General features: G+C 38.9%; 1 protein-coding gene across 1 annotated transcript in view; it reads right to left on the bottom strand.

Annotated features, from left to right (window-relative positions):
- PPP2CA (protein phosphatase 2 catalytic subunit alpha) overlaps window positions 1-14,538 on the bottom strand; it is a 28,658-nt gene extending 14,120 nt beyond the window's left edge. Inside the window, exon 1 of the mRNA XM_072629955.1 lies at window positions 14,073-14,538. Within this exon, the coding sequence (XP_072486056.1) occupies window positions 14,073-14,174 (102 nt within the window). The 5' untranslated portion in view covers window positions 14,175-14,538. The remainder of the gene's footprint in view (window positions 1-14,072) is intronic.
- Between the last annotated feature and the right edge of the window lie 10,835 nt (window positions 14,539-25,373).

Raw genomic sequence — 25,373 nt, 5'->3', positions numbered from 1 at the left:
AATCAATGTCACCTGGCCCTGGTCAGAACACATTTGGAATACTGTATTTTGTTTTGGACACAGTTTAGGAAGAAACAAGCTGGAGACATAAGGGTGCCTCATGACCATAGCAAATGAAAATCTAGTTTCTTTTCGAAGGAACTAGAGATGTTTAGATCAGAAAAGAGAAAACTTGGGGTCAGCAGGGGCATTATACCTAATAAGTATTGTAAGGGCTATCATGTTTATAGGGTCCTAAGATTTAGAACTGAAAGTAAATGTCAGAAATCATCTGGTTTAACTCCCTTATCTTACTGAAGAAGAAACGGAGGTCCAGAAAGGTAAAAGTTTGCCCAGGGCCACACAGATAAAGGAGATTTGATCTACTTGGCCATAGAGGGCAAGAGTAGGAGAACTTAGTACAATTTGAAGACAGGTAGGTTTGAGGTTGATGTAGGAAAAAACTTACTTCATAACAATTAGAGCTGTCCAAAAGGGAAATGAAATGCCTTAGGAAGCAGTGATTTCCCCTCAATAGAGATGGAAGTGACTGGTGTATGACAATTTTTAGGGATGCTGTACATAAAGGTCAGTCATGGATCCAACTTGGTGATGTTTGAAGTTACTTTTAATTCTGACATTATGTAACTTAATTTGTTGCTGTTCAGTCATGTCCAACCCTTCATGATCCCATTTGGAGTTTTCTTGGCAGAGATTCCAATGTGGTTTGCGCCATTTCCTTCTCCAACTCATTTTACACATGAGGAAACTGAGGCAAACAGGGTTAAGTGAATTACCCAGGGTCACACAGCTAGTGAGAGCATCTGATGCTTGATTTGAATTCAGGAAGATGAGTCTTCCTGACTCCAGGTTCAGTACTCTATCCACTGAACCATCTAGCTCCCCTATGTAATTTAATTTAAAAAACAGTTTTTCTCTGAATGGATCAAATAAAGGCTACTTTTTTTTTTTTGGTAAGAATTAGCATCACACACAAAATCAATCAATCAATCATTTCTGTAACAAGGCAAAAAAACACTCAGTCAATTAAATTGATTCCACAGGATACACACTTATTTTACTAGCACACATTGTGAAAACTGTTCCTGCAAACTGTGCAGAATATCCATGAAGGATTTTTTCAGTCTCAATATTTTAGCACAAGGCTATATCCTTCAGCATAGAGGTATTACAAAACTAACACTTGTTTCAGGCAATTTCCCATTTTAAAATTAAGCTTTCCTTGAAGATATGTGCCACCAATTTAAAAAAAAAAAGATATCTACCAAGGAATTATCTAAATTATCATTTGAGGATTTGCTATTTTAAATGTGTGGGGGGGAGGCTTAAGGGAAAGGAAAACATGAGATTTTTAACCTACCCAGACTGCCTTCACTTGTGAACCAGTTCATATAAACTGGGTTATTTTAAATATTTTAAGTATATATGCAGTCAAAAGTTTTTAAATGCTAATCTTAGTGCCAAAATAGGTCACAATGGGGGGGAGGGGAAGCTTTAAACTTTAAATGGATGATAGCTGCCAGGAATTAAAAAAGCAAAACAGAAACAGAACTCTTGAATAATTTGCTATGCTAATGTCAATCACTTTGGAACTTTTAAGTAAACACTTTAAGGAACTAAGACTGAAACCAGCAACCAACTACCACCTATTCAGAAGAGTTTAAAAGTACTTTTTTCCAGAAGAGAAAATACTGCAGCCTTTCCATAAAGGCCTATACATGGTGAGTCAACCATTGAAGACAGCACTAGAGGTGACTATGCTGAGGAAAATGTGTTAAAGTTCATGAGTTAATCTGTGCTTAACTACAGAGACATAACCAAACTATTTTTATACCACAACACTAACATGAAATTTACTACTCTTCAAAATCATTGTAGGTATAAAGTAATAAGTCTGGTATGCTTTCAAGTAAGGAAAGGGTAGCCAAATCCTCTGCGTATATCAGACTGAAAAAAACTTCGTGTGCTCCTTCCCTACAACACATTAACAGTAACAATCACATTAATAAATCACTTAACATTTACATACTCTTCCATTTTTTTCTCCATATATTTTAAGACCTAATTTTTATAACTGTGTTCATTCTTTTTCAATAATAGTCAATAAACATTTATTAAGCTTCTACTATGTGCCAGCTGTGCCAGTGTGCTAAGTGACAGGCACAAAAAGAGGCAAAAGACAATCCCTGCCTTCAAGGAGCTCACTACCTAATAAAGATAACAAGCAAACAAATAGGTAGACACAACTTACATGTAGGATAAAGAGGAAATAATTAAAGGAAGAAAGGGATTCGAATTAAGAAAAGCTTCCTATAGGAGATGGGATTTTAGTTTGTATTAAAAGTAAACCAGGGAAATCAGTAGGTAGAGATGAGTGAGAGCCTTCCAGTCCTGGGGGATAACCAGAGAAAATGCCTGGAGCCCAGAGATGGAGAAATGATTATTTGTTTGTAGAATAACAAGAATTTCAAGGTCATGGGCGAGAGGGCTAAGTTATGAAGAATTCTGAATGTAAAACAGGATTTTGTATTTGATCCTGGAAATGATGAGAAGTAACTGGAGTTTACTGAGAAGGGTGGTAACACAGCAGAATCTGCACTTTATTGACTGAATGTAGATTGTAGTGAGGAGAGACTTGAGGCAGACCAACCGGTTAACTGTGATATCCAGGCATGAAGTGATGAGGGCCTGCAGCAGGGTAGTGGCAGTGTGAGAGTAGAGAAGAGGGCAGATTTGAGAGATGTTGCAAAAATGAAATTGACAGGAATTGACATTGCCTATAAGGGGATGAGTAATAGTGATGAGCTGAGGATGACTCCTAGGTTTGAGTTTAAGATAGTTACTGGGCATCTAGTTCAAAATGTCTGAAATGCAGTTGGCAGATGCAAGATGAGAGGTCAGTAGAGAGTTTAAGGAAGGATAGGTATATTTAAGAATCATCAGCATAGATAAAATGATGAAATCTATGGGAACTAATAAGATCACTAAGTACTATAGACAAGGAAAAAAGGCCTGGGATAGAACCCTATGAGAAATGGATGGTTCTACTGATTCAACACTTCACTTCCCATTGCAAAATTATTATACACATCTTAATCTTTAGAATTGGTTAAATGACAGGACCCAAAGAAAATCAATCATTACTGGCTCTGAAGTCAACTTGGAGGAATATTCAGGGTCAGTTTGGCATATTTATCCCTAACTTAGAGGAAGTGTATATAGATTGTATGCTTGTCAAATTTGCAGGTGATACAAAACTGGGAGAGGATACATTGGATTGACAGGATCAACAGGCTAGTCAACATCAGAAATATGGGTCAAAGCTAAAACAGTGACACTAAATAGCAAAAAAATACACAGAATTCTATAACTGCATGTTAAACCCTTTCTAAGTACAAACAGAAGAGTCACACAGTTAAACAGGTCTGAAGACTTGGGTAGACTAAAAAGCTAAATGTATAAACATTACAATATAATTACAATACAATAATTACAATACAATGAATATAAAAAAACTACCGTTGAGTGTGGGCTGCATTAAAAAGGTAGCATAGCATCCAAAACATGAGGGTAACAGTCTTCAATGTACTCCAGTCAAACCATACCTGCAGTACTGTCATCTCTGAGCATATTTAAGAGAAAAGCTATTGATAAGAGAAGATATTATCAGAATAATGAAGACCAAGTCTTAAAAGAGTAAGAAGAATTAGGGATCCTGAGATTGGAGAAAAGGAAAGGGGGAATGGGGAGGTTAAAACAGTTGTCTTTCGAAAGACTGTCTTCAGGGGGAAAAAAAAGATTACAGTGATTCTGCCACAGAACCAGGAGTAAAGAGTGGAAACTGTAAGGAAGCAAATATTAACTTCAGCTTCACGCTGAAGCAAGAACAAAAGCAATTTGTTCTGTCATTTCAGTCACGTCTGATTCTTCATGACCCCATTTGGGGTTTTCTTGGCAAAGATACTGGAGTGGTTGGTTTGCCATTTCCTTCTTCAGCTCATTTTACAGATAAGGAACTGAGGCAAACAGAGTTAAGTGATTTACCCAAAGTCACATAGGTAGTAAGTGTCTGAGGCCAGATTTAAACTCAGGAAGAGAAGGTCATTTCTTCCAATGAAATGTTATAGAGGAATTAATTCCTTCTTCAGGTATAGGTTGGGCCAGATGTCCTCTGAGGTCTATTCTAAAATTTCTATGAATATACAGAATAAGATACATAGGAGAAAGTAACTTAAGAACCAGAATTCAAGTGGCTGTTATTACAACTGTGCCTTTTTCTTAATTATAACTCTCATTTCAATTGGAAGTATAGATTTCTTCGTATTTTCTCTGATCATATCAAAAATCTTTAAATTCATATTACCCTTTAAAAAAAACTGGAGTAAAAGTCTCATCTAACTTTTTAATAATTACTAATAAGGTAGTATTTCAACAGTTAATCAAATGTCATTTTTAACCAAATGATAAAAGGAATATTAAGGACAAATTACAAACCTTCTTTCTTACCTTCTATTTAGTTCTACTACAGAGGAGAGTTCTTAAAACCTGGAGTCCACAGACTATTTCAGGAAAATTTGGATGGTAAACCAATTACATCTTTATTTCATTTTAAAATGACTTTTGACTTCCTTTGTAATCCTATATATTTATTTTATGCATTAAAAATATTATTCTGAGAAGAGGTCCATAGGCTTCACATGGCACAAAAGATTGAGAAATCCTACAATATAGCTAATTTGGAACAATTTTGATAACACAAAATTAAAACAAAAAAAATTAATAGGAGATGAAGATACAAATATTTTATAATTAAACCATAAATAATCCACTTTGATGTACATGTGAATAAAGTACAAACAATTTTTAAGCAATATTCCTACCACAAGTGATTTCCTCTGAGTTTTAAACGTGTTCTTTAAAATTGTTAAATTACTACAAAACCCAAAGGGCTTTTTAAAAAGACACAGATTCTAATGGCTTATACTTGCATAGAGCATCTGACAGTAGTACTTGATGTAATAGCACTAGAATGAGATTCAGGAGAACTAAGCTTTAAGCCTCTTTCCCCATAAGTAGATGAAAGTCACTTTTCTCTCTAGGCCTGTTTCCTCATCTATAAAATAAGAGGTTGAACTAGGTGATTTCTAACATCTCTTCTATTCCTGAAATTCTGTGCTATCTTAAGCACTTCATTAACTTTCACAGGGAGATGCAAATATTACCAAGAGTTTACTGGTGGGCAGAGTAAGGCAACAGAAATTAGGTTAAATGACATCATCATGAAGTCACTTTCAGCACCACCATGGACACATCTCTCTTAAAGGGTTCTTAACATCATTTCTGTGGCAAGGATCTCTGTTGCAGTTTTCTCTGAATGTTTTAAATTCATAAAATAAGACATACGAGATCACAAAGGAAACCAATTACATTTAAATATGGTCACTCCATCATGATTTTGGTCCAACATAGTCATAAGATCAGACTAACAACGGTTTTCAAAATGTTAGATGCTCAATGGAAAATAAGAAATAGAGGAAAAAAACAGTATTGAAGGGAATAAAAAAGCAGAAGAATACTGGTAAAAAGTTCTCCTTGACATATATCCTAATTGCCCTACAATGTACCATAGATATACCACTCTCCTCTCCAGCATCCCCCATTCTTCTAGTCCTTCCAGTTTGACTGCCTCAAAACCATACAAAGACCACTATCAGTAATCCTCCAATCTCTGCTAAAGAAGAAAACTCCCTTTGTCCAACATACTTCTCTAGGGGACTGGGGAGGAGGGGAGAGAACAGGATTTTGACATCAGGTTTTTCATCTTTCAACCTGCGTATCTGAAATATCAAGATCCTCCCACGAATGAAAATGGAGAGAATGTTAATTATTAACATGATGTAAAGGTCTGGATCCACAAGACTAGAACTGAAGGGAAAGCAACGCCTATACCTGAATTACAAAACTATTTCCCTTTTCATCTCACTAATCTCAGCCCAAGTGGAGCAGTAGATGGAGACCCTGGCCTGAAGTTAGGAAGATTCATCTTCCTGAATTCAAATTTGGCCTCAGATACTTAGTAGTTGTTTGACTCTGAGCAAGTCACTTAACCCTATTTGCCTCAGTTCCTGATCTGTAACACAAAACGGCAAACCATTCCAGTATCTTTGCCAAAACCCCAAATGGAGTCACAAAGAGTCAGACACGACTAAAAACAACTGAACAGCAAAAATCTCAAACGTTCTTTTCTCCTCTCTTTCAAGGGCAAAAACAATCTAAACCAGCTATATACTGTTCTATGCCTATGTCAAGGGACATTTGATTCATAGTACAAACAGGTGGAACCTGTAGAAATATTCTGACGGGTGGTGCAATATTTGCAAACGTTCCAGATATTAAAATCAGTAGTGACAGTAACTTCATTTGAAAAAAGGTTAACTACAAACTTATTATATTACAATATTTTGAGCTCCAGGTCATATTGAGAACACAGTACCACCTGTAGATACTTATTTGGTTCAAATATAAGCAGGCTGTTACCATACCATTCAATAGCCATCAGGCAACTTCACACAGAATAAATCTGAGAAGTTATTTAAATAAACTGAATGACAAGCAAATTCCTTAGTACTTTCTCAGAGGGATTCCTCATTAACTCATATCAAAATAAAGTGGAACCTTCATTTTATAGGGCTGTTCATTAAATACCTCAATTTAGGTCTGTATTTGGTGATAATAATATATAAACCATCTGACCTAAAAACGGCATCCTTTCTCAAAGAAATTAATAAAGTTTTACACTTTCCCACCTTCATAGTATTCTCTCCGTAAGTGGAAAAAAATCCTACCCATCAGTTGATATTTCTATCTGTCCTTTAAATCTGAATCTTCCATCAAAGAACAGTTCAAAAGCTTTTCCTCAAACAAGTCTTTGGTCTCCCACCTTGGCGGTTTCATTGCAATTTATTCCTATCTCCCTTAAACACTGATATTTTATCTACTACTAGTTCTGTCTTATTTCTTCTACTAGTGAGATAGTCTTAAGTTCTCTAAAAATAAGGACCAAGTGCTGACTGCATCCTACTTACCCACAGATTTTAATGGCTTGAATTTTAAGATGTCCTAGCCCATTTAAATCTCAGCTCAAGTGCCACCTACTCTAAGAAACCTCTTCCACAAAAATATTTACCTTTACCTTGTATATATTTGGTTTCTTACATGTTTATGTATCATGTTCCCTAAGAGAATGTAAGTTCCCACCCACCCACTCTACCATAGCAGGGACTCATTTATTTTTATCTTTGCTTTCCCAATACCTGGCGCGTAGTGGGTCACTGATAATGTTTGGTGACTGTGTGGTTGATTGTCCAATTCCTTTGTATCATAATGAGGTATGCATATTTCCTATATTCAACACACTTAATCTCCTAAATTTCATTTTTCTACCACTGTCATCAAGACAAAATCCTGCTGTGGTTTTATTACACAAGGAATGGGAATTTGTGGGCAGAGGACAGAATATGCAGAAAAAATAGAGTTTGATAAGATAAAAAAGAGTTTGATACTTTTATGATCATACCCATGTCTCTGAATGTAACCTTACGGAGAATATTGCCATTTCCATTCTTAGAACAGAAGGACACGAATTTAACACATATGTCATCAAGTTCTACATGAAGAGATTTTAAATTAATATATACACTTAATACATGCAATTTTTATGCCAAAAAAAGACTATAGGTCCAGGCATTCATTATTTTGCGTGGCACCTAAAATAAACTTTTAATGTAAAATGTTCAAAAAGTTAAATAAAGTACACACACAAACTCAGAGTAAAGGAAGCAAAGTACTAATTCCCTAAATATCTAGACTTTACAAAAATTTTCAGAACTGACAATGTACTTCCAAATGCCTATTTCAAAAATTCAAAGAACAAAAAACGTAATAATTAGAACAGATCTATTAATTACTAGAACTCAGTTCTAAGAACCTAGTATGTACATGTGTTCCTGATCATTCTTTCTAAAGACTGAAAATGTTAGGAAATATGACATCCAAATGAATTGGTATAAAAATGTAACATCTCAATGATCTTTGGAATTTTCATGTACTTCATACAAGAATGAAGTAACAAGACAGAAAAAGAGCTTTTTCATAAATAATAGGAGGCAATATGCTTATTTTGGATCTGGATAAAGGTTAAAAATGAACCATTTGTAATAACCAAACATTCTACATATGATGCACATGCCTTAAAAAAAATTTTTTTTAAACAGTATATCTGCAGAAGGATTTTTTTTTTTTTAATTTTTTGCTTTCAGAGGCACTGGGGTTAAGTGACTTGCCCAGGGATCACACAGCTAGTGTCTGGGGTCGGATTAAAACCCAGGTTCTCTTGACTACAGGGTCAGTGGTTTAGCCACCATGCCACCTAGCTGTCCGAAGAATACATGGATACAAGAACACTCTAACAATCACTACATTATCTACAACAGGTATAAGAATAGTTGATAGGCTAAAAATATAAAACCATGTCAGTGAGAAGTTAGAAGCTATGTGGCAAAGGGCACTTAACTTGGAATTGGGAGAGGTCTGAGTTGAAATTCTGGCACAGGTGGGAAACTTTTTTTTTTTTTTTTTACAGCCAAGTGTCTCTGAAAAAGGGCCTCATTTCTCAAATATATAGAAAACGGAGATAAATTTATAAGAACACAAGTCACTTCCTAACTGATAAATGGTCAAAGGATATGAACAGGTAGTTTTCAGAAGAAGAAATCAAACCTATCTAAAGTCATATGAAAAATGTTCTAAGTCATTATTGATTACAAAAATGTACATTAAAACAACTCTGAAGTACCAGATTGGCTATCAGATAAGCTAACATGACAGAAAAGGGAAGTGACAAATCTTGGTGAGGATGTGGGAAATTAGGGACACTGGATGCACTGTTGGTAAAGTTGTAAACTGGTCCAACCATTCTACAGAGCAATTTGGAACTATGCCCAAAGAGCTATCAAATTGTGCATATCCTTTCATCCATCAATGTAACTGCTAGCTCTGTATGCCAAAGAGATTTAAAAAAAAAAAAGGAAAAGGAGCCATATGTACAAACATGTATATAGTAACTCTTTCTCTGGTGGCAAAGAATTGGAAATTGATGGGATGCCCATCAATTGAGGAATGGCTGAATAAATTGTGGCATGATAGTAATGGAATACTATTGTGCTATAAGAAATGATGAGCAGGACAATTTCAGAAAAACTTGATATGGCTTACATGAACTGATGCGAAGTGAACAGAACCAGGAGAACACTGTATATAGTAACAGCAATAATATACAATGATCAATTGTGAATGACATCTATTCTCTTAGGTTATCTCAACAATACAATGATTCAAGACAATTCTGAAAGACTTATGATGAAAAATACTATTCACCTTCAAAGATGCAGTCTGAATGTAGATCAAGTACGCTATTTTTCACTTCATTTTTTTCATGTGTGGTGGGGTTTTTTTGGTCTGTTTCCTTTCACAACATGACTAATGGAATTGTGTTTTGTATGATTGCACAGGTATAATCTATATCAAAATGGTTACTGTTTCAAGAAGGGGGGAGGAAGAGAATTTGGAGCTCAAAATATTTTAAAATGAACACTTAAAATTGTTTTTACATGTTATTGGGGAAAAACAAAATATTATTAAATAAACTGCAGCCCAGCCCACCCACAATTATAGCACAGGCAATGAATACCTTTGTGTTTTTGAACCAAGCAAGTCTGTTTCCTCAACTGTTAATAATATTAGAATTAACTACCTCATGGAATTGAGAAAAGTACTATGCTATTAAACCTCAGAAAGGTACACTAGTCAGATTATCTTTGAAGAGATAAAATCCAATGTTATAACTATTAGGGGATTTATTCTTTTCATGCTGCACAATTAACTATTTTTAATGACCATTCATAGCATGCTACTTTTATAGTCTCAGTATTTTGTACCAGGAACTTATTACAGATTACTGTCATTTGACTATTAAACATTTTAATATACAATAAGCATTTTGAAACTAAATTTTGCATAAGGTTCTCTTTAATGCAACATAGTATATGGTGACAATTCAAATTTTCACAGTATGTTTTTCCTTCTAAAAGTGTAAATAAATTTTTTAAACAAAAACATCCAGAAAGATTTTTGCAAAAGGTACCTAACAATATTAAAACTAATAATAAGACACACCATTTATTAATCATCTACTTTCTGAGTACGGTGATAGGCACAGAGGATACTAACATAAAACATCAGAAACAGTCCCTTCTCAGTTTACAAATATATACACACTAAATACAACAAAATGAGGAAGGGATGTTAAGAAAAAGCTTAAAGTAAAGAAAGCAGTGATTAAAAATCAGAGATGAGATGGGGGTAGCACTGCAGGAATGGTGGAATAGCCTGCACTAAGCCTATGAGACCAGAGATGGAATGACTAGGACAGTTTGGCTCGGCTTGACTACAGAGTGTGAAGACTTATGTGTATTAAGTCTGTAAAGGCAGGCTGGAGTTGGATTATAAAGAATTTTAAATGCCAAACAAAAAATTTAATTTTATTCTGGAAGTAAATGGTAGCCACCAGAACTTTTCAAGTATAAGTGATATGGTCAGATCTGTGCTTCAGGAATATCATTTCAGCAGCTATGCAAAGGATGGATAGGAAAGGAGAAAGACTGGAGGCACTAATTCAGGTGAGATGATGATGGCCTCAACTAGGGCAAAGGAAGGGATAGATGATATATATGGAAGCAAAATCAACATGATTTGGTAACTGACTGGATATAGGAAATGAGGAGTCAAGGATGATTCAAAGAAGATTCTAGTAGACATTTGGAGATACAAGATTGGAGCTTAAGAGAGAGATTTAGGAAAACCTTTTTCACCAGATACAAGTGCTCAGGGGGAGTATAGTTTTATATTAAGAAACCTGTCTCTTCTATCTGTCAAAACTTCTATGTTCAAAATGATTCAAATGTGAATTTAAAAATCAATTTGTGGAAGTTTACCGAGATTTTAGGAAAAACACAAAATAAGAACATCATAGAAAGACTGGTAAAGTGGCCAGCAAAATGACAAAAGATTTTTCACCTTACCTGGAATAATAACTTTTTATGACCTGCCTGCAAAAAAAGCTGTTTAAAAGGGATTATAATATTCATTAACCCAAAGCTTTCCAGTTAGTCATCAAGTGATCATTAGTTCTTCCACAACAGAAAGAGATCCAATCCAGGAAAAATATTTAATTCAACAACTTCACAATTAAATGGGAATTTTCTTGATGGCCAAGAAAATTTATTCAACTCCTTCCCCAGCTCTTAGCACAGTTCTGTGGAACACTTAAGTTTTTAACAGAAGCCAACAGGTACTAAGCATCTGTTCACATGACTTAAATACAAAGTTATTATTATTTTAAAAATAAATCCTTTGTTTTTGGAAAGGACTATAGGCCCATATAAAATATTCTTATAAAAAGCAAATGAGAATTTAGCAGGAAGTACTATACACAGTACAAGGCAATGTACTAGGTTTGGGGAATACAGTAATAAAACAACCTATGCTCTCAAAAAACTTGTAATTTAAAATGTAGGGGGAAGCAGCAAATACAGGAATATACTATACATCAAAACTGACATATTTATATGTATACACACTCGTGTATATAGTTCCGCATTCACACACAAACACCGAAAGAATTTAACAACTACAAAAAGAGAGATCCAAGTCACAGCACTATGAGAAAAGGAGGTAAGAGATATTACTTACATTTGAAGTAGACTGGGGGGAAGAGGGCATGCATTCCAGGCACAAGGAAGAAAACTTGGAGAATAAATATGGGGATAGAGATCAGAATAACTTCTATTCTGACATTTAAATCACTTTTTATGTACCAGTCAAAGCATTAAAAGGAACCTACAAATTTACAGCTCCTAAGTTTAAAGAGTTGGAACTGTAACAAGCGTATTTCTAACAACTTCTTTTTAAATCAAAAGATTATTCTGGGGTTTTTGTAGTGCACTAAGGTGAATGGACAGACCACCTCAGCAAGTACAGAATCTATATTGTAAAGTCTATTTTCAATTAGAAGTTATCCTAATGCTATTGAGTTAGGAGGTCAAGAACCAGTATATAATTCCAAGCCAAGTTGGAATTCCAATACAAATTCAAATTCAATTCCCTAAATTAGCAGTTTGCTAGCACATCTATTGAAGGGGACTAACTCAGGTTGCATGGAAAACTTTCAAAACTGTCACCTTAGGTGACAGCTCCCAGCACGGTCTCTTAAGCTGCCAATCTCAGGAACACAAAGAACCTTTCCACATCTTTAAGAAAACGGAGAATTGTGCAACAGATTTTCAACTAGTTTTTGTTTAAATGTAAATTTCATATTCGACATTAATCCAAAGCTTTCCATTTAGTCCACTGACAAGTAATCCTTTATTTTCCTCTCTATTGAACTTCAGAATGTATCTTTCATTCCCTGCAAAGAGGATTTTATTTGCTCACTAAGTGTGAAAAAAGAATCTAACTAAACCTCAGACTATATGTACAAAAAAAATGTTCAACGTAAGCTTTACCATTCAACAATACTGTAAAAAGTACAAGTTGTAGAGTCATCTTAAATATATTAAGCCCAATTACCAACATAATTTCAATAAGAATTACAAATCATTCAGTTTATTTTTCTCAGCCAACTAGTCAAAAATATTGTCAGTCAGTGCACAAGTGGGGGGACTGATGAAAAAAATTAATTGAACGATTCTGACTCACAACAGCTCAATGTATTACATCTTAAGTAAGATGTCAAAGAAATAAATTCAACAACCTTTTCAAAACAACCAGTACTTCTCCAAATTACGGTGCTCTTTTAAAAATAAAGGGCAAGAATATCAACAAAATAAGATGAGAGTAGTTACAGACTGCAGAATTTTATTGTTACCATTCACTTTAAAAACATTTAACATCGTTTGCCAATTTTCTATTTGTTTCAATAGCAAGGAATTATCACCGTAATTTTATTTTACGCTATTTTACCGCGATCCTTCTTGTAACTATAACAAAGATCAATTTAATTACGTTGAAATCTGAAATTCAAGACTAACATTTCTTAAAAGCCCAGAAAAACTGGTGGTTAAAAGTTGTCCACAGAAAACACTTTAATTCCATTTGAGCAAGTTATACATTGTAACAAGGGCTGAATTTTCTATCCAATTTTTAAAAGCCCAATGACCCTTGTTTCATACAGTCCAGGAGGACCCTAACTCTAGAATTTCATTTCACCTTTAGATAGTTAACCCCGGCCTGTCTTTGAACCCTTCCCCCTCACGCAACAAGATAGTCCCCCTTAGATCATCCTTCCGCCCACACAAACCCCCCCAGCGCCTCCCCCGGCCCCCGCCCGGCCCCGCCGGGCTTCCCCGGCTCCCCAGGCCGGGCCCACCCACCCCGGCCGCAGCTCGAGGCTCCCCGACCCCTCCCCGCCCCTCCCGCGGGCCGGGACCCGGCCACTCTCAGCTTCCCGAGACCCAGCCGAGCGGCGCCATTTTAGGCCGAGGCGGCGGCGGCGGCCAATCCCAGCACCGGAGTCAGGGGAAGCCGAGCCGCCCCGGGAAGCGGGGACCAAGGCTCGGCTCAAATGAAGGGCTTCTCTCAGGCCGGGCCCCCCTTCTCGAGGGACGGAGAACGAGGCGTCCGGTCGATCCTTCGGGATCCGCCATGTTGCCAGCCGCGGCCTCCGCCGCAGGCTGCCCGTGCCCCCCTCTCTCCACCCGAACAGGAGAAGGCGCGATGGGGTCCTCGGGGGAGCCTCCCTACCTTCCCTCGTTCCACACCCCCCACCCCCGCCATCAGAGCACCCCACCCGGGGGATGCCTCCCCAGGCGGAGGAGGAAGAGACGGCGGACCCTCCCCCAGCCTCCGATCCCCGCGCAGAACCCGGGGGGGCCCCCGACTCATCCTCCCGGGAGAGGGGGCGGGCACCGCTGACTCAGGCCCTGGGCCCGAGGCCCCGGCCCGCCGAGCGGCCTCACCTTCTCACAGAGACTCTTGACCTGGGACTCCGAGAGCTGCTTGCACTCGTTGAGCTGCTCGATCCACTGGTCCAGCTCCTTGGTGAAGACCTTCTCGTCCATGATGCCGCCGCCGCCTCTGGGCCCCGCCGGCGCCCGCTCCCTGCCGCTCCTGCCGCTCCGGCCGCGAGCACGCACTCACACAACGGCCGCCGCCTCTCGCGGGGCCTGCGGGTGGCGGCCGGGCTTGCTCCTCGGGACCGGCTCTTTGCGCTGACTCTCCCCGATGCCTCGGCGCCGGCGGCAGCGGCTCCTCCTTTCCCTCTAGCTCCGGAGCTCAGCTTCTCTGTAATGGCGGCTGCCCGGCGTCCTGACGTCAACTCCCCGACGTGGGGAGGCGGAGGACGGAGAAGCTGGCAGGAATTTGAAGAGGGGTGGCGCAGCCGCAGTTTCGGTGCGGAGTGTGGCGTAGGGAGAGGGCTGTAGGGTGTGGGCGCGCGGAGGCCGAACGAGGAGGAAGAGGCACCTTAGCTTCAGGGCGGGGTCTCGGGAGGGAGGGAGGCCCGGGACTGCGCAGGCGCCGTAGTCCCGGAGGCCCGAAGTAAGGTATATCTATAAAACTAGGTGGGGCGAGGGCGCCGGCGCCGCCAGGGGTGCCCTCCCTGGAGGGACCTGGCCGCTGAGGGTCGCCGCGGTGCCCTTGCTCGCTCGGGCCGTGGCTGCCCGTTTTGTAACTGCGGGGCTTAGATTTGGTGCGGGAAAGGCATGTTGTATGAATGGATTCGACCCCATCCCCCTCAGGCCCTAGGCTACAATAGCCTTCCCCTTGGCACATTCCGGGGCCCTGGGGGAGGGGGAGGGAGCCTTCCCACAGAGAAGAGGAAACCTGTAATTAGGTCACTCGTGGGCGGGAAAGACCGGTCGCACCTCTAGGGAATGCGGGGCCCGCATCCCCAGGAACGCTGCCCTGGCCTCGCTCGGGCTGTGCTGAAGGTGATCTCACCGTGGCCTCCCCCGAGCCGGAAGGGAAGGGGCTTTCTTTGGCGAGGTGTGTCTTCCCTAGGGGCCTGGGGCCGGTCCGAGCTCTGTTCCCGGGGCTGGCCCGCCAGGTGCCTGGTGCTTAGAGAGCATTAACCTGACCCAGTTGGAAGGCACAGTTCAGTCCCAACTTCCTTGTTTTACCGAGCAGGAAATAGCCCCGGCCGCCGGGAAGAGTGACGGAGCCGCTCAGGAACCCAAGCCTCCTGACTCAGGTGCTCTGAGTAACTGGCTTGAGGCACGCCCCCCAGCCTGTGGCCCAGGTACCTTCAGGAGCATTGACGGTCACCTGGGCGTGGGCGCCTGTGCCTGCCTAGGCCGCGTCCTGGCCCTGGTGCACGGGAATAAACCTAGACTCGCGCTGTGGCCGCGAGTGGGAGAATCAGGACCAGCCTAGAACCACACGGTTCCTGGACATAGAACTGAGCCCGACAGTCACTCCAGAGGGGAGTCAGAAGGCCTGGCCCGCGGGCTCCTCCTTTACAAAAGGAGGCTGTGGGCATGGGCCCCCTTAACGCAGCAAACACGTATTAGGCGTCTGCTGTGGCCGAGCCGACGTCTTAGGTGCTGGGGACGCGTTTTAAAGAAGGAAAGCCAGCGCTGGTGGTGGATTTGGAGCAGGAAGGACTTTCCGAGCCCATTTCACTGACACCCAGCTAAGAGGCCCTCCCACGGTCACCAGGTTGTTCAGTGCCAGCTCTTCCCCAACCTCCCCCATCTTAGAGCCTGTGCGCGCCTTGTTCCCTCTTTCCTCACCTCTCGTTCTTGGACTTCTTCCTTCCTTCAGAATAGCTCCAGTACCACCTTCTGCAGAAGGCTTTCCCCCGCCAAGCTGCTGCTGGCCGCCTGCCTCTCCAAGGCTGCCCTGTACCCGCTGTGCCTCTGCTTTATGTGCGTATACTGATACTCACCGCTGTGATGCGAGCTCCTCGAAGGGAAGGACCATTTTGCTTTTTTTCCTTGTGTACCCTGTGTTCTGTGCCTGTGTACGATGTCTGTACATAACAGGTTTATTAATGAATTATTGGTCTACAGAGGCTTTATGAGACAAAGAGGTTAGGCAGTTCTCCCAAGACCACAGAGGTGATGAGTGCCAGAGTCCAGATTTAAACCTAGTCTCCTGATTCACAATTCACTGCACTGTACTTTTTTGACACTGGTTTGCTTTAATCCCTGTATTTATAGAGTCTGCAGTTTACAAAGGACTTTCAGAAACCTCATTATTTAATTTTCCTAATAATCCTGTAAAGGAAGTAAGACAATGTTTATTATCCCCATTTTACAGATGAAGAGACGAGTCCCAAACAGGGGCTTCAGGGCTTGCACAAAGCTAGTGAAGTGACTAAGATTAAAAATCTGGGCTCTTTGTATAAACTGTAGTACCCCTTCTCTTACAGGGGAGGGTCAGATCTAGGTAGAAAATCAGCATTATGATGGGGTCTCACTGCATAAATTAGATTAACAGGAGCACCAAGAGCCTAGACCAGGTTAGAGGAAAAATAGTCTCTGCTAGGAGACTGGAACCCACAAAATCAACAGGGACTCATTTGCTCTGACAGAGGCTTTCTTCACCTGTTGGCTGTCTGCCCAGCAGGCCTTGTTCCACCCTGGTCTAAATGGATTATTGTCTTTCACAACTTGCCTAACAAGGCTAACCAGCTCAGGCTCCCTAGGTCTGAAACGAGAGCTGTGGCTTCCCCTAAACACTTAATTCTGTGTTGTGGTATGCTTATACCTTAAACAAGATTTCCCTCACCTATCCCAAAAGGCCAACAATCTATTTGCCAACCACAGAAATGGCCTATTTTGCACCACCAATTCTAATTCCATTTAAAGGTAGAAAGTTCTAGAATGAAAGAGAGTCAAGAGATGCATATTATAGTCCTGGTCATGTCATTAATTTGCTGCCAGACCTCAAATAATTCACTTCACCTCTCTGAGGTGTCCTTAATTTAGTCATCTGGAAAATGAGAGAATTGGAGTAAATAATCACCAAGGTCCCTTCCAGTCTGACAATTTTATGAGTCTAAGTGGAAATTCCTTGCAAATTGTAATGCATCATCCTTCAGTTTTGCTGTTAATATTGCTGTGGTTCACATAGTATACATGAACAAGAAATGCCTGTGGATCAGAAGGCATAGAGGTATTGTGATTTATCCTGGCAGAAGAGTGACCACACCAATGAGTTTAGGGGTTAATTGAAGTACTGAGGATTATTATAGAGAAGAAGGTGGCAACATAAAGAGTCAGAAGGATCATGGGAAAAATATCAGCCAGGTTTGGGGGAACCCAGTTTCTAAATATAAACAATAAAGGGAATTCACGTCTTACTCTGTGATATTAATAACAATGATGATGACACCTGGCATTTATATAGGCATTAAGACTGACAAAGTGCCTTTTTTTAAATATTCATTTTCACAGTTGAGACTCATTTCTGTGAGATGATAAAGCAGTAAGTGAAGTTATACTTCAGGTATTAGTATCCCCATTTTACAAGGGGAATTGAGGCTTCAAGTGTCTTGCCCAAGGTCTTACAGTGAGGAAGTATCTGAAATTGGATTTGAACCCAGCACTACTAGTCTAGCACTACTAAATGATATTTCCTGATATAGAATGTGAGTATATTGGGGCCCTTCCCATTCCTCACCCTGAAAAGCATATGCAGATATTCTCTCCTTGTTTCTGGTGGGTCTATTTAGAGTTCAGTTCTGGCTTTGAGCCAGCATTGAAAAACGCTTAAGTGGATGCTAAAGCAGAAGAGCTGATGACACAGGGTGTCCTACTCACTTGAGAAAGTAGTGGCCTCCATCTGGTGGTCCGCTTAGATGCAACCCTGCAGGTGACATGAAGTGATATCAGCAAGGGACAGAAATCAGAGGAAAGCCTTTCTCTACCAAATAGAGCACATACCCAACTACCTCAACTTGTACTGAGGCCCCTGATTGCCTTTGTTTCTCATGTCTTTCCTTCTAGCCTTTCCTATTAGTCTTGTGAGCGTTGAGAAGTCTAGAGCAAAAGTGGCATCTTCTCCTTTCCTGACACCTAAGCAGCCACCTAGAGAGAGCTCCTAAGCAAAAGTGGGCTAGCTAGATTCAGAGAGAAACCACCAGAAAAATCAAGCTAGGTCTGACAATGTTAACAGAGGTGAAATGTAATATGGTTAATTATCAGTCTTGCAAAAACTATTTATGTCCTAAATTAGGGTTGAATATTAGCCTGTCAGCTGACTAGACTAGTTAAAGTAAGTTAAGCTGATGAGTGCTGTTTAAATTCTGTTTATGAGCTGCACTTCTCATATGCTTACATTGTTTCTTATGTGGGAGTAAATGAACTGTTTTATGCCAGATTCATATTATACATTGGATTCCTCTTTCATTTTCCCCTTTTTGGGGAAACCCTAGGCTAGAGACAAAAATAGAATTATCCCTGGAATAGCAAAGGGGAAATTGTAGTTTGATGAGTCAGTGAATGTAAGAATGGGGAGCTTACTTGTAATAAGGGGTCAGGCCTATTTTAGCATGGAACTCACGAGAGGACCAAATGACTAGATAGAGGAATGGGACAGTGAGGGCAGTTACTGTAGCCCCAGCCAGTGTGACCTCCTTAACTCAGGTGCTTCTGTGACTCTGCATAAATAAAGCTAGTTCAATCCAACAAGAAGTAAATACCTACTATGTGCTTACCACAGAAATAAAGGAATTTTTTCCTAAAATACTTTATGCTCCTTTCTAATAATACAAATGAAGGTGTTACCTACTTTTATTCTGAGCAAATTACTTCATTTCTGTGCCACTCCCCTGACAAATGGAGGCAAGAAATTTAATTATACCTGCTTAAAACACCCTATTAATGAAATTACATGTGATTAACTGCATAAGAAATGAATTCTAGGAAGTTCTTATTGGGCAGTAAGGAAAAACCGTAAATGTAAAAAGGAACAAATAATATAGATCTAAATTATGTTGGGATTTCTCTTCCATGAAAAGAAATTCAGAGTGCTTTCTTACTCTATGGAGAGTGAATAACAGACATATTCCACTTACTCTGCACTAATCTGAAATGACTGACTAAGTTATAGAGCTGCAAACACTTAGAATAACAATTAAAAGTCAAACCAAAAAGAATGATCTTCTTTTTTCCCCCAATTTCTTGGCAAAAGCCAGAAAGTGAGTGAATGAAGCAAATGGACTCCAGGAAAGAATCTTTACCCAGATGACAAATTCAGTAAACCATGTGTGTTATTTGTGATATATGTTTAGTTATAATTAAAACTCATCTTAACAGGAGCAAATAACCTTGAGCTTATAGCCTACCAAACATTCTTAGAAAAATTGTTATAGCTGGCATTAAAGCTCAAAGCTGGCTGAGCTTTCCAACAATCTTCTTGGGCTCATGTTAGTTTACTTCCTGACTTCTAAATGGCCTCCTCCATATGCTGACTAAAGAGGTCCCTGGTGACTGCTAAGTGCCCATTAAACTATCTGGAGCTGATTAAAACAGACTTTTTATGTACTATTGTAGACTTTAGGGTAGATCATGTGGTTTTCTAAAATACTATCCAGAGAAAAGGTCAGTGGTTTAAAAATATACAATATATGGGACACTAATGCACTGTTGGTGGAATTGTGAACTGATCCAAACATTCTGGAGAGTGATTTGGAACTATGTCCAAAGGGCTGTAAAACTGTAAAACCCTTTGACCCAGAAATATCTGGACTAGATCTGTATCCCAGAGAGATCAAAGGAAAGGGAAAAATATGTACAAAAGTATATATAGCAACTCTTTCTGTGGTGGGAAAGAATTGGAATTGAGGGGATATCCATCTATTGGGAGATGGCTAAACAAGTTATGGTATTTTATTGTGATGGAGTGTTATTTTGTTACTGGTTAGTTGTTGTCCTTCGTTCTCAAAGAGGATCAAAATGACATCACCATGATAAACAAGTTTCAGTGTGTTCAACTGTGGCTGATCAGATCAATATGAGCTCGGGACACTCTACCACAGATTGGGCACAGATAGTCTGTGTGAACATTTGGGGTGGTTACTCCAAATTTGCACATCCTGCGTTTGCTTTGTGCTGTCTCAATTATGCTTTTCTCATAGAGCACAGCACCCTTTCCGATGTGGGCATGCCATGCTGAGTGGTCCTGTGCCAGTGTCTCTCATTTTGTTATAAGAAATGACAGGCAGGATATTTTCAGAAAATCTAGGAACACTTATATGAACTGACACAAAGTGAAATGAACAGAACAAGGAAAATATTGTACATAACAACAGCATATAATGAGACAATTCTGAAGGACTTGTGATGAAAAATGCTATCCACCTCCAGACAAAGAACTGATGGAATATGAAAGCAGATTGAAGCATACTTTTTGTATGATCTTTATTTTTCTTTGGTTTTATAATCTCTTTTCTTTCGAAAAATGGCTAATATGGAAATACATTTGGCATGACTGCACCTGTAGAATCTATGTCAAATTGTTTGCCTTCTCAAGAAGGGGAGAAGGGTGGAAGGGAGGGGAAGAATTTGGAACTCAAAATTTTTAAAAATGAATGTTAAAAATTGTTTTACACGTAATTGAAAAAAGCAAAATAAAAAATTAAAAGATAAAGGGTCATTGGCTTTAAAATAGAAAAAGATGGAGCATGAAAATTTGTCCTCATTTTTTAGTTATCAGAAAGCAAACACCCAGGAAACATGTAATTGAGAGGTAAAGTCTCTCAGAACTAAGGATATAATCTAAAAATTCCCACCAGGGATCTACCCTATTATTCCTCCAGTTCAGGATTCCATTAATGATGGAGAACCTAAGGAATGATTGGGTAAAGACTAGGTTATCTTAATGTCAACCTCCATGATTAGGTCTAATAAAATTAACTTACATTTATAAAGTGCTTTTTCACAATGACTTTGTGAGAGAGGTAGTAAAATATTAAGCTCCACATTCTACAAAGGATAAAATAGACTCTGAGAAGTTAACTGAATTCTCTAAGTCATATAACTTCCTAATATTGAAATGGGCATTTGAAAAAGAATAACAAAGTAAGACAATCTCAGATTTGGAAGGTGATGTCAGAGACCAATTAGTTCAACCCATGTCTGAGAAAGAAACATTTCTGTAACTTAGAGGAATTCCATTCTATGTGATTGGTTGATTGGTTTGTTATTTTTGTTGCTTTTTCAAAATTTTATGATTATTATTAACTTGGAAAACATCAACAAATGTGAATATTTCCACATATAGCTAGATGGTATAGTGGATAGAGGAGAGGTTAGGAAGACAAGAGTTCAAATCAGGCCCCAGACAATTACTAGCTTTGTGACCCTGGACAAGTTACTTAGCCTCTGTCTGCTGGAATTTCTTCATCAGTAAAATGGAGATAATAATAGCAACTACCTCTCAAGTTTGTTGAAATAATGATCAAATTATTGATAAAATGAACTAATATTTGTAAAATGTTTTGGAAACCTTAAAGTACCATACAAATACTAGCTATTATTATTATGCAAAGAACAGAAAAAAGTATTATATATGAAACCATGAATCCTTGTTACATATAACTTGGAATTTAAATATATATATTTATTAAATTCAGCACAGTGGTACAAATGCTGCCCTGTTCTTCTTTGTCATTTTCTGAACTTTCCTCAGTCCTTTACTGCATATTTTTAAATCTTTCATTGATATGGTTTTCTTTATTTTCTTTTTTAATCTCTATCATTCCATTCTACTCACTCCCCACTCTCCAGAAATTCATATACTGGTCATGCCTAAAGATATGTGTTTCATTCTATACCTATACTTATAATGTCGTGGAGTCATGGTTTGATCAGAATTCTTAAGACCATTGAAGTTGCTTTCTTTTACACTATTGTAGTCATTTTCTAAATTGTCCTCCTGATTCTGCTAACTTTGCTATGAATAAGCTCATACAAGTTTTACCAAGTTTCTCTGAATCCATCCCTTTCATCATTTCTTATGGCACAATAATATTTAATTACATTCACAAATCATAATTTGTTCAATCATTCCCCAGTTGATAGGTACCCACCTCCTTTCCAGTTCTTTGCTACAACAAAAAGTGCTTCTTTTTTACATAATATTTTAATTTTTCCAAATTACACATGAAGACAATTTTTAACACTTATCTTTTACAATTTTGAGATCAAAATTCTTTCCTTCATTTCTCCTCTTCCCCCACCTGCCCGAGATGGTAAGCAATTTGATATAGTATTCCTGTGCAATCATGCAACACATATTTCCATATGAGTCAAGTTGTGAAAGAAGATAGAAACCAAAAATACTCAAACAAACCACACTAAAAACCGAAAAGTTGTGTGCCTCAGTCAGACTCCATCCGTTCTTTCTCTGGATGTAGATAGCATTTTTCATCATGAGTCCCTTGGAATTGTCTTGGATCACTGTATTGTTGAGAATAGCTGTGTCATTCACAGTTGATCATCGTACGGTGTTGCTGTTGCTGTCTACAATGTTCTCCTGGTTCTGCTCACTTCATTTTGTATACGTTCATGTAAGTCTTTCCAGAATTTTATGCAATCAACCTGCTTACCATTTCTTATAACACAATATAACACCATAACAATCATATACCACAGCTTGTTTAGCTACTCCCCAATCGATGGGCATCCCTTTGGATTTCCAATTCTTAGTCACCACAAAAAGAGCTGCTATAATTTTTTTTTTTTTTTTTACAAATAGGCCCTTTTCCCTTTCTTTGTATGTCTTGCTTTCCAGAATAGTTGGATCAGTTCACAACTCCACCAACAGTGCATTAGTGGCCCAATTTTTCCACATTCCCTCTAACATTTGTCATTTTCCTTTTCTGTCATGTTAGTCAATCTGATAGGTATAAGGTGATACCTCAGAGTTGTTTTCATTTGTATTTCCAGAATCAATACTGATTTAGAGATTTTTTTCATATGTCTATTGATAACTTTGACTTCTTCTTCTGAAAATTGCCTATTCATATCCTTTGACCATTTATCAACTGGGAATGGCTTGTGTTCTTATGTATTTGAGTCAGTTGTCTATATATTTGAGAAATGAGGTCTTTAACTGAGAGTCTTGATATAAAAAATTGTTTCCCAGCTTTCTACTTCTAATCTTGACTGCATTAGTTTTGTTTGTGCAAAATCGTTTTAATTTCATATAATCAAAATTATCCATTTTACATTTCATAATGCTCACTATCTCTTTTTTGGTCATAATGTCTTCCCTTCTCCAGAGATTTGACAAATAAACTATTCCTTGCTCTCCTAATTTGTTTATGGTATCAACCTTTATGGTATGGTATGGTATCAATCATACCCATTCTGACCTTATCTTGGTAAAGAGTGCAAGGTGCAAGTCTATACCTAGTTTCTGCCATACTGCTTTCTAGTTTTCCCAGCAGTTTTTTTCAAAGAGTGACTTCTTGTCCTCAAAGCTTGGGTCTTTGGGTTTATCAAACACTAGATTACTACGGTCATTTACTTCTGTGTCTTGTGTACCTCATCTACATACACAAATATATATATGTATATATAAATGTGTATATATATATATATATATATATATATATGAATATATCTATACATACACCATATTCATATATGTATGAATATACATATATATTTATATAAAAGCACTTTTTGTGAAGGATCGAGCCAAGATGATGGAATAAGGCAGGAACTTGCCTGAACTCTCCCAAATTCACCTCCAAACAACTGTAAAATAATGCCTCAAAATGAATTCTGGAGCAGCACAGCCAACAAAAAACATGTGGTAAAACAATTTTCCAAGCCAAGAAAATCTAGGAAATTGACAGTAAAGATCTGTTTCATTCAGGTAAAAGGGAAACATGGTCAAGTGCAGGTAAGCCAACAGGAGGCCCTGACTCTGGACACAGGTCAGTGGCAAGTCCCCACAGCCCTGGAACAGCAAGGAAGCCACCAGGCCCCAGCCTTGCAAGAAGCTTGGGACCATGACCCCTCCAACCCAGAAGCAGAACCCAACTGTGAAAGTCATTAAATAGACTGGAAAAAAAAAATGAGCAAAAAAAAAAAAAAGAGAAGAACCTGATCATAGAAAGTTACTGTGGTGACAGGGAACATCAAAACACAAACAAGGATATTCTATATTTTATTCTTGAGGTTCCAGGAAACTATTGGAATTGCATGAATATTGGAATCACATGGTCAGATGTGTACTTAAGAAAAATTACTTTGGTAATAGTGTGTAGGATGCATTTGAGTGGTAAGAAACTTGAGGTAGGGAAGTCAGTTGGAAGCTGTTATAATAATCCAGGTGCAAGGTGAAGAGCACCTGTACTAAGGTATAAGTTATGTTCATGGAGAGAAGGGATCTGAAATGAGAAATATGAAGGTAGAAATGACCAGATTTAGCAACTGATTAGATATGTGGAATAAAGGAGTTTGGGAGTTGAGGATAATACCAAGGTTACAAACCTTGGAAACTGGGAAGATGCCTTTGGGAAAAATAGGAAACTTTGGAAGACAGCAGGGTTTGAAGGGAAAGATAATGGTTCAATTTTGAACATGGTGAGTTTGAGACGTCCTAGAGTTTGTCTCCATGACATCTAGTTTGAAAAGTTTGATAGTCAAACTCAGAGGAGGGAATGGAACTAGATATATAAATCTGAGTCATCTGCATAAAGATGTTAGTTAAACCCATAGGAGGTAATAAAAATTACTGAGAGAGGGCTTAGAGGGAGAGAAGTTAGGACATATTATAAACATTCCAGCTTTCCTTAAAATCAGTCTGTTCCCCATTAGTAATTTATCTAAACTATTTTTAAACCTATTTGTAAGTCTAACCTAAACCCACTTTGGAGTGGCATGTTCATGTTGTATAAAGTTGTACTTTTCTTAAAATAGAGGCATATCTAGAAATTCTTATGTCTAAGGCATATTCAATTGGGAGGGGCACAGTTGCAGAGGATAGTCTATCCTGAGGGTAGTCATAACAGAAAGGGAGTTATCTGTCCTCTAAAGAGTCTCCCTCATCCTTGCATAAAACAACTGATAGTTCCCAACCCCAAAGTTCCTAGAAGGAAACATAGTAGAGACAAAAGTATCAGGAAAAGGCAAGTCCCTGGGAGAGAGGTGATTAATAGAACCAAGGGTATGGTAGCTGAGCAAAAGCAGAAGGGGAGTTGGGAGAGGGGTTAAGGGGTTGTGCCATGAATTATGAGCCTGCAGAGGGCCAAAAAGTCCAAGGATAGCAAGGATGGATTACTGTTGAGAGGTGGAAGT

Source organism: Notamacropus eugenii, chromosome 1 (genome assembly GCF_028372415.1).
Source record: "Notamacropus eugenii isolate mMacEug1 chromosome 1, mMacEug1.pri_v2, whole genome shotgun sequence".
Classification (NCBI taxonomy): domain Eukaryota; kingdom Metazoa; phylum Chordata; class Mammalia; order Diprotodontia; family Macropodidae; genus Notamacropus; species Notamacropus eugenii.
This window is presented reverse-complemented; position numbering and strand designations above follow the sequence as displayed.